Source organism: Lytechinus pictus, chromosome 19, assembly GCF_037042905.1.
Source record: "Lytechinus pictus isolate F3 Inbred chromosome 19, Lp3.0, whole genome shotgun sequence".
Classification (NCBI taxonomy): domain Eukaryota; kingdom Metazoa; phylum Echinodermata; class Echinoidea; order Temnopleuroida; family Toxopneustidae; genus Lytechinus; species Lytechinus pictus.
Window position 1 is genome coordinate 7,501,284 of NC_087263.1, and position 9,843 is coordinate 7,511,126.

The 9,843-nt window shown below is 38.7% G+C and overlaps 1 protein-coding gene across 1 annotated transcript; it reads left to right on the plus strand.

The window, feature by feature from the left end:
• Window positions 1-2,614: 2,614 nt before the first annotated feature.
• LOC129283400 (NADH dehydrogenase [ubiquinone] 1 beta subcomplex subunit 8, mitochondrial-like) lies at window positions 2,615-9,827 on the plus strand. Its single transcript, XM_054919234.2, has 5 exons — window positions 2,615-2,923; window positions 5,104-5,318; window positions 5,719-5,789; window positions 6,782-6,872; window positions 7,863-9,827. Exons 1-5 carry the CDS (start codon window positions 2,839-2,841, stop codon window positions 7,965-7,967), a joined length of 567 nt encoding a protein of 188 aa, XP_054775209.2. The 5' UTR covers window positions 2,615-2,838; the 3' UTR covers window positions 7,968-9,827.
• Window positions 9,828-9,843: the final 16 nt, after the last annotated feature.

Here is a 9,843-nt window from a genome sequence, read left to right on the forward strand (position 1 = left end):
AACATGCAGCGTATGCGAAGCCCTCTCTATACTGAGATGTCCTCGTCTCTTTCTTTCTTTCTTTCTTTCTTTCTTTCTTTATTATTTCTGTCGTCTTTCTTTCTCCCCTTCTCCCCTTCTCCCCTTCCCTCTCAGATCTTCTTTCTCTCCCCCTCTTCTCCTCTTTTTCTCTCTCTCCTACCCTTCTCCCTCATCTCTCTCTTTATGTAGCATTTGTAGGCTTTGTTTGTTTCTCTCCTGTCTCTATTCTTCCTTATCCATTCCGTATTCTGTTTTCCTAATTTTCGCCCTATATAATACATGTATCTATTCCAATTTTCTTTATGGGTTTTCTTTCGATTTTTTTTATACAATTAAACGTTGGACCTTTTTAGGCAGTCAAATATATTGCTGTACACACGCGTGACTTAAAAATCACGTTGAAACTTTGGGGTATTTTTTTTCAGCTTTGGGACACGGGCCGCGCGTGCACTCGTTTAAGGGTATATATCAAAAACACAGATTTTCAAAAAGGGGAAGTTTTGAAAAACTGGTCAATGGTCAATCGCAGGGTCAAACGTATTTAGCATGTTTAGGGTATTATGGTTTTTTTTCCAATTTTTTTTAAGACTGGCTAGCCAAACGTGTTTAGGGTATGTTTTTTTTTCCCAAAGCGGCTTTTTCCCCGGGGTCATATTCTGGCGATAATTTGTTTAGGGGCCATAATGTGTAAATAAAGCCCGCCAAAAACTTGTTTGGGGGTTATTTTGCACACAGAGAAAAACTTGTTTAGGGGGTGTTTTAATTTGGCCATGCACGCGTGTGTACAGAAATACATTTGACTCCCCCCCCCCCCCCGGGGTAAAGGCCCCTACAATTGCATTAGCTGCCTCACGGTCCCACATCCCCCACCGGGATTCATTGAATGTATTTCACCAAATTATATCTTCTCTTCATTGCACTTATTACGTTCCCCTTCAGCCAGGTGCGTAGCCAGGGGGGGCGGTGGGGGCGGTCGCCCCCCCCCCAAAACGTCCCCAAAAAGAAAAAAAAGAAGGGGAAAAAGAGAGGAGAAAAGGAAAAGGGAAGGGAGGAAAGGGAAGAAAGGCAGCTTTGTGTTTTTTTTTTCTCAAAAGAGAAACTCCTTCACTCTTGCTCTAAATTTATGATTATGAATTTTGCTTCCGCGCTGCGCGCGGTTGAATGAAAATATTGAAGATCTCCATTGTTTCCCCCACCCTTTCTCTAACCATGTTTTTCTACCTCAGCTATATGTGTTTATTGCCAGTTAAAGTTCAAATGTATACATTAGGGCATGGAGTCAGAGTAAGGTTAGGCCGAAGTATATGAAGTTATCTTTTTTTTTAATTGATCGCGCAACTTCTGGTCGGGTCGGCTCCGGGCGGGTAAAATCTTTATATCAATTTCTGCCGTCACCTCCATAAAGTCAACTTCTCCCGCTTTTCAGCTCATTACTAAACAACCATAATTTTTGGGGCAAACAGGTTCCTAATCCAAAAAGAGGAAGGTATAAAATTCGTATCGTATAAGGGTATTAAATAAAAAAGTACAATATTTTTTATCAAATTCTATTCAACTTCATGTCATTTCCCTGTACATTCATCTCCTGTCCTGTTTTTCGCCCTCAGTTTGAAATTTTGAAAGACTCTTAAGTTTCTTTATAATTCAAAATGAAGCGCTTCAGGATAAGTCAAAGAAATTAGGCATCCTTTTTATATAATTTCAATAAATCACAGAAGTTTCAACTTTTTGCGCACTATTTTCCTTTTAATGAAGTTCAATAATCTTAGAAAATTAATTGAATTAGAGCCGATGGGGTATTGGAGATATCTGCATTATTTTGATGAAACATCCGCCCTTTGAAATTTCAGAGTTTCGTTGCTCTGCGCGGGGATGAATATCTTCCTCCTGGCATATACACTTCTTCTCCTCTGTTTTGCGAGTTAAAGATATGCACTGTCGCTAAATTGTTTGTAATCAAATCTGATCTTTCCAAGGGAAGTATTCAAGATATGTTTGAGAATATCCTTTTCTCGGGACCCTTTTCATGGCAAAAAAATTGATAAAACGCTTTAGCTTCCGCACTTCGCGCGGGGTTATTATCATTTTAATTTCCTCCATTGTATTCCTTATTTGTGCGTTCACAATCTTTTTTGAAAACAAGGTTCATGAAAACCAGGTTCAAAATCACAATATAGTCAACTGAATTGGAGCTGATATAGATACTAGAGACAAGAGAGACGACTCCTTTTCATTTTAATTTATGAAACACCAAAAGCTTCGCGCTTCGCGCGGGAGGGGGAAACTCCCCCTCCCTGCACCCACCCCCTAGGGAGCGCGCTTCGCGTGCATTTACCGCCCCCTCCAAAATGAAATCCTGGCTACGCGGTTGCCTTCAGCTGGGTCAATTAACAATTAAACAAAAAAATATTCGGGGACAACATAATTTACATGCACAGATTTTGTAAAAATGGCAAATTTTCTTAAAGATTTTTTTTTTTTTTTTTTTTTTTTTTTTTGGGGGGGGGGGGGGGTACAGTAACTACCCCCGCCCCTCCCCCACATTCATATGCATCATGCACGGCCACTACTTTGTTTTAACACGTGCACACATAGGCCTAAAGCATTTTCATTAGTTGATGCAAGAAAAAAGAGCAACTGCCTTGTTTAAGAACCGTGCCGGGATTCGAACCCCAGTCTTTCATGTTGCAGTCGGGCACCTCAGACCACTCGGCCAAGCCACGGAACCTCGGATCGATCGGAACCTCGGCCTCGCCGCGCCGCGCCGCGTCGGCTATCGATGACGGATATCGATGGCAGATCGATTAAATTTTCAAAATGGCGCTAGCTCGATGCGCCCGATGTCTCCGGTTTGACCGGCTGTCATCGGTTCTTACTGTGTCTCCTGGGAGATATGCTTCCGGTAATTATTTTTCATAAACTTGTTTTCAATTTCTGAAGTTGAATGATATCTTACAAAATAGCGAATTCGAATTCAAGCCATGCCAATTGTGACTTGTCGCGATGGCGCTTGCCTTGGGTCGAGCGCTGCTGTCGAGCTCAGCAGCTGTCTCGGCCAGCGCGGCTGAAGCCGGCCTGTCGGGGTGGCGTGGCGCTATGGGCTAGGCTAGCCTAGTATGGCTGTGGTGCTGCTGGCCTGGCGATCGACTGGCTATCCCCGGCTATGGCTATGCTAGACAGGAATAACCGTCGTTTCTGGGGATTTATTCAACAATTTCTGACATTTTACTGTAATCCCCATGAGCCAACGCAGTTCAGCGGAACAACCAAAATACAGAGACTGAAGCTTTTGGTCTATAGTATGGCTATGCCAGCCAGCCACAGACCAAAACTAAACTTCGGTCTCTGTTACTAAGTTATGCCATGAATGTTTTTTTACCACTCACTAATACAGAGGAGAAGAAAAGTTCGTCAAAATGGAAAAAAAAACACCTCCGAAATGTCGGAACAAACAGAAACACAGTTTCGCACCGGCCGACTTCGTTTTCGTGTTCGAGCAAATTTCCCAACCAGAAATTGTTCACAAATTTGACCAAAAGCTTCGATCAGTCTCTGTATTTTGGTTGTTCCGCTGAACTGTGTTGGCTCCACTCACCAATACATGAATGGTGAATGGGGATGATACTTAGTCTATAGTATTCGACCTAGTAAAATGTCAGAAATTGTTTAATAAAAAAATAATAAATGAATAAATCCCCAGAAACGACGGTTATTCTTGTCTATTCACAAATAATAAGTTAGTTGTCAAAACGGCAAGCCAAGTTTCTCAGACTCAGTCACATTTCGAGGTCAATAAACATGAAATATGCCCACCACTTTTCCAACTATTGCGATCAGAAACAGAGTGTATTTCGGCTTCGAGATCAAAGCCCTCGTTCGATTAATCGTTTCGCTTGGCTCCGCCTTTGCCGTAATTTTGATATGCATGATGTGGCTTATGGGGTGAAGTTAGCAACGAAATCATTGGAACATGTGGCGAACGAACTGCCGGCATGCCGCAAGAGAATGTTTTGGTCAGGTCGCTAACTTCTGTCCATATCAACCATGTCAACATGCCATGGCAAAGCCAAGCAGAGCAATATGACTGATGATATGAATGATGTCGTCGAGATCGAACCGGAAATACACATGTTCCCAATCGCAATATTCGGAAAAGCGGTGGGTAGGCCTATATTGAGCTTGAAATGTGATTTAGGGACTTGACATTTGTGAACAATTTCTTGGGGGAAATTTGCAGGAAGCTTGCCTGTGTGAATCTTTGTTAGCGCCCAGACAGCTGCCAGCTCAGCTGTTGTTACGCAAAGTCATGAAAGTCGGTTTAGTGTCCAGTCTTCATACTATAGACTTTGGTGGACCGTTTCTTGACAAACTAACAAAAGCTCATACTGCTGGGCTCATTCAACTTCAAGGCATGTAGATTTTTTTTTTTTTATTTGTCATTGCTTAAAATGATTGCTTTTATTAATTATTTTTAATTACAGTTAATTAATTGAAATAAATTGTGGAGAGTGTTTGATTATTATACAAGTCACATCAAGTTTTAAAATGAGACCAAAATTAAGTCTCTAGCCCCTTGTATAGCAAAATTATTTACATTTGAAATCGGAAAATAGTGTTCTGCTACCCACCCTCTCCATTTTACCAATTGGGGTGTCGCAAATTAAGATGCAATTGCGCTCATTTTTACAGACATGATAGAGTACACTTTATATTCAGCTTTGAGTCTTTGAAATGATACCAATTTCTTAACAACATCTCTTTGTTCAGCTGAGATATTGTATGTTAAACCAAATGAAAATTGAAAAAGCGTAACAACACCACCTTTTTGTAGGGTGAGTTCAAGATGCATGGCCATAATGAAAAAAATAGCATAAACTTAAAATCCAACCTAGATTTAAAGATAAAAAAAGTAGTAGAATTGTAATGATTTTTTTGACTCTGTATTACAATTCTAGGTCTATACCACATGATTTGGATTTACAACTGAAGATTTGAAAAAATTAATCCATGATATACGCTGGCGGTTTATTTCAGCAGCTTTATCGATGCCATTTTTTTCTTTGATGTGATTGTGATTGACAGGTGATGTCAGCTTACCCGGTCCCTACCCACAGACCCCCGAAGAGAGGGCTGCAGCGGCCAAGAAGTACGGCATGAGGATAGAGGACTATGAGCCCTATGCCGATGACGGTTGGGGATGGGGTGACTATCCAAAGATGAAGAATCAGCATGCTGATGATAGAGACCCGCATGGGGACTGGGACTTTCCCGAGGACAGGAGAAACTGGGGTGAAGTGGTGAGGAGGATATATTTATATAATATTGCACCATTGGTGAAGGTGATGGGCAAACTGTCAATCTTGAAGCAAGCTGGATTGAGCTATCTTTCCGAAGTGAAGCTGAGGAAAGATAGCTCTTGCATGGTGTGTGGTGTACCTTCATTGTCCGTTGCCTTTATGTATAAATATTGACTTCCATTTTGTCCAGAAAGATCAGGTACTATTGATTTTATACTTCCCTAGGAAGAAATATGGTGTACATTTCATACTATCAGATGCAGATTTTTTAAATACTTTGAACAAATATAGCCTAACTCAATTTACTCAATACGCATCTCTTGAAATTGTTGATTATTCTGTGGACGGAAAGTGTCTCATATTTATGATTTTATTAACTGTTTGTTTTGTCTTCCTACAGTTGCACATAGAACAAGATCTCTACGTTAGGCAGCGTCCAAATGCATACAAGGAAAACAGAAAGGTCCCCATGTAAGTATCATGAGAGTTCATTGTAGATGGTCAAGTATGAACAAAATAAATTTCAGTTTCATGGAAACAAAAGATCTTGATTAAGTTAACCTTACCAATACCATATAACCTGGGCAACTCATGTAATAATTTGCATTGATCATGTTCATAGACATTATTATCATTATTGTTATTTGATATCACAGCTGTTGTATGTAGATGTATATTGTGAATCAAGAAGACATGTGGGCTAACATAATTTTCTAGTATTCATAAGTTGACTTTTAGAAGTTGAATAATTGGCTAATTCAAGGCAATTTATCAGACCAGGGGCCCGTAACACAAACTTTAGCAATGATCGTAGAACATTTTTCTACGATTGATTCCATTGACTACAACGTACAATCAATCTTGAAAATCAAGCGTACGATCAATCGCTAACCTTTGAGTTACGGGACCCTGATTATGCGAAACCTACTTTGAAATACCTGTAGTACCAAAAAATTTGACTTGGGCAGATATACATGTATGGTTTTGATGAAAGGATATTACAATGTTCCCATCAATTAACCTCCCTACACCACAAATTGAGTTCATCAGGATAGTAAACTCAACAAAGATGAAATACTAGACTTAAATTGTTTTGAAATTACTTATTTGTAAGTTTTGACGATGGGTTGTCGCCTTCTATGGAGCTTTTTCTTTTTGACGGGATCAGTCTCTTGAAATGATGATGGGTTCGAATTCCTGTCATGGCGTAATATCCTTCAGCAAGAAATTGATCCACAACGTGTTGCCCTCAACCCAGTGTTGGTGATAGAGAAGCAGCTGGAGGTAATTCCTCAGAAAGCTGTGAGCACAGGAATCGGTGGACTAGCTTAGCCGGGGTAATATAGGAGTTCTATATTAACATTATTGTTATTATTTCATCAAAGAACAACTAAGTGGCAAACCTTTCATGTGTGACATTCTCCTTGCATATTTCTCATAATTCTCTATTTCATCATCAACAGGTTCAAGCAAGTCATGATACTTGGTGGGATCCTCACAACATTGGCAACCTTTGGTATTCTTGGACAAAAATACAAATATTTTCTACCTGTGGTAAGTGAATTGCAATTTATTGCAGCCCTAAAGGGATCAAGCACAAATATTTCCTCTATAGTTTACTGTTCCAAAAAATATTTGTTTTATTTCCCTTCCACCTGTGCCTTTCTTCATCACATGACACACATGTAGAAATGATGAAGAAAGAAAAGGTTCTAAAATACCAAAAATATTGATCTATTATGGATATTCTGCTAGAAATTAAATTACAATGTATTACAGCAGTACGGTGATAGGAGGACGTATGTAATATTTTCTCTAAATCAGCAAACCACTTCCTTCTATCTTTCAGATGTGACCAAAGCTGTTCTGATTTTCATTTCATCTGCTAGAATGTGATAAAGAATTTATTTCTCCTCCCCCCTTTTTGAGAGGGGAGAGAATGTGTGTGTGTGTGTTTGGGGGGGGGGGGGCTTTTATTAAACTTGCATTGCTAACTCTGAATTCTCCCTTTTTGGAATACCTTTCTGTACTTCAATTCAATTTTTTTTTTTTTTTTTTTTGAGATTCCACCCTAAAGCTTGCAATAAAGTAGATAATGCTTCATAATCTTAACTTTATTGAGATGTTTAAGAAAATGAAAAACTTGTTCAGTCTGGTCGAAACGCATGTTTTTGTGTCGCCTCATCGGTCTAATTCAACAAAGCTAGCAGTATTATGTTAGCTGTCCTTTGCATTGTGAGATTTCCCTTTAACTTTTGCTCCCAAAGTATTCTAATTGAATAAGATAGGATCATATGCCACCTGTGAACTATGGAGGATGGATGGTGCAATATTTTCTCCTTTATTATAGCGAGGGCTACATGCCTCTGGCCAACAATATTGAAGTTTACTTTGTAAGCCTTTGCCCATGGGGAACCTTATTTTACTACTCTTCTTTTTTTCTGCATTATTAACTTCAAATGGTTGTAGTTTTGTACATTGTCCTATCTGTGTGTGATTTATTTATTTATTTATGCATTTGTTTCTTTCTCTTTGTCTTTGTAGGCCCCTAAGCAATATCCATACAACAATCTTTACATCGAGAAGGGCGGAGATCCAAGCGCCATGCCAGATACACCCAAACACTATACCTTCCCAAGCTCAAGTTAATGAGGATCCATCAGATGCCTGCATTAAGGCCTTCTGTTAGCTACATCCTTCTTGCAGGCAGATGAATTGTGATTTCAAATACTCTGCTATCAGAGCCAGTACCCTTTTTTCATTAAACCTACAGTATATCAAATTATTAATAACAGATGCCTGAATTACAAGCTAAATTTGCATTCAGCCAACTATTAGAATTGTAAATAGCAAATTTGGTATATTTCATGCAACAGGTTGGCACTTATACGTTGAATCTATCTCAAATTTTACGTTGAGGTAATGTCAATAATACACATTTATACAGTTTTCTTTTGGATGTGAAAAAGGGGAACTTTCTTGGTGTAGACCTATGCTTTCATGCAACCCCATTTTACCACCCGGTCACTATACACAATGGCAATAGCTTTTCAACAAAGAATTGTAATTGGACCAGAATGAGTCCAATTGGGTCAAAGCAAAGCTCCTTATATACCTGTAAGAGAAAAAAAGGTCACTTTTGTGTATACAGAATTTAAGTGAACCCTTTTCTCATACATTTACAGGTGCTACAAGAAAATGTTTGCAGTCGATTGCAAATTTTGTAGCAATTTTATATAATTGATCAATAAATTTTAGCTAAAACGTGTCAATTTATAGCCTTTGTCACATGAGGCAAAATCAGAAATCAAGAGCAAATTTGTAATTAATTGCAAAGCATATCAATGATTTTGAAACCTTAAATAGCCTAGAAATTGATCGCAAGCTCTTTCAATGCCTGATTAGTAGTGATTAAACATGTACTGTTTGAGGCCGTACCATTGAGACATGTTCACTTGCCTTTCTCTGGGTTGTCAATGAACTTGTTTTAAAAAATAGCCCTTAAAAGATCCTTTGTATAGAAAGGGTGGTTTACCGAAAGCTAAAATCAATTTCAAATAAATCAGTTTTCTGATTATTTGATTGGTGTAGATGTTAAAATTAATTAAAGCTAGTGAATGTCTCCAGGTATGTTTGCAAAGACTATCACCACTATCCGTTTAATGGTGTCCAACAGATGTGCTGTTCAATACTGTCATTAGTGGTTGAAAGGAGGATATATTGCCTATTGATGTGTAAATGGAAGATAATTAGAAGGAGCCGGTGGGTGTACTTAAAGCTGTCTGTAACTTTTGAATGACTGGTTATCCTTTTTGTGGTAAATGATTTATACTCCAAAATTTTTTATTGATGTTGAATTAGCCCCTAAAAAGTATCACCAGTCGTTCGTAATAGCTTTATGAAACACCTACCTGGTGGGTGTTTCTTACGCGCGAAGTAATCACCAATTAACATATCATTTACCACAAGAAAGGATCACCAGTCGTTCTTAAAGTCGCTCTTAACTTATGAACAGCTTTATGAAACGGCCCTCAGGACCCTCCATATTACAAGTACATATATAATGATTTAAAATTTATATGACGAGGGTAAAGATAGAGGTATGGTACAAGGAAGCCTTTGAAGTGTAAAAGAGTAGGGTCATGGTGTCATCCAGGGGAGTCTTTCATGAAACAATCATTGATTTTCACTGATAATTTAGCCCTTAGCCAAGGATTTCAGCATCTTTCAACAAATAGTCAGAAAATATCATTCACTTTTTGTTTCATGAAATGCTTCCTAGGTAGTTATGAGAATTTCAGGGTGATGGTAAGCATGTCAAAGTGCATGTCATGTTTGTATATGAATGGGGGCGCCCTTTAGTGTTCAGGAATATCTTGTACGGCAACTGATCAAGAGGAAGTCCTGTTTCTGACCCCCCGTCCTCCGATTCCCAATACCAATGTGTTGATTTGATTCTTTTGAGATGCTATATATATATTAAAAACTTTCATGGAAAGTTCATTAAAATTTTCTGTGTGATTGG

Excerpts from the sequence above, each read along its gene's own strand:
- LOC129283400 (XM_054919234.2), top strand. The coding sequence starts at position 2,839 with ATGGCGCTAGCTCGATGCGCCCGATGTCTCCGGTTTGACCGGCTGTCA. Across the intron at positions 5,319-5,718 it reads GGAGAAACTGGGGTGAAGTG|TTGCACATAGAACAAGATCT; the intron begins GTGAGGAGGATA and ends GTCTTCCTACAG. Across the intron at positions 5,790-6,781 it reads GAAAACAGAAAGGTCCCCAT|GTTCAAGCAAGTCATGATAC; the intron begins GTAAGTATCATG and ends CATCATCAACAG.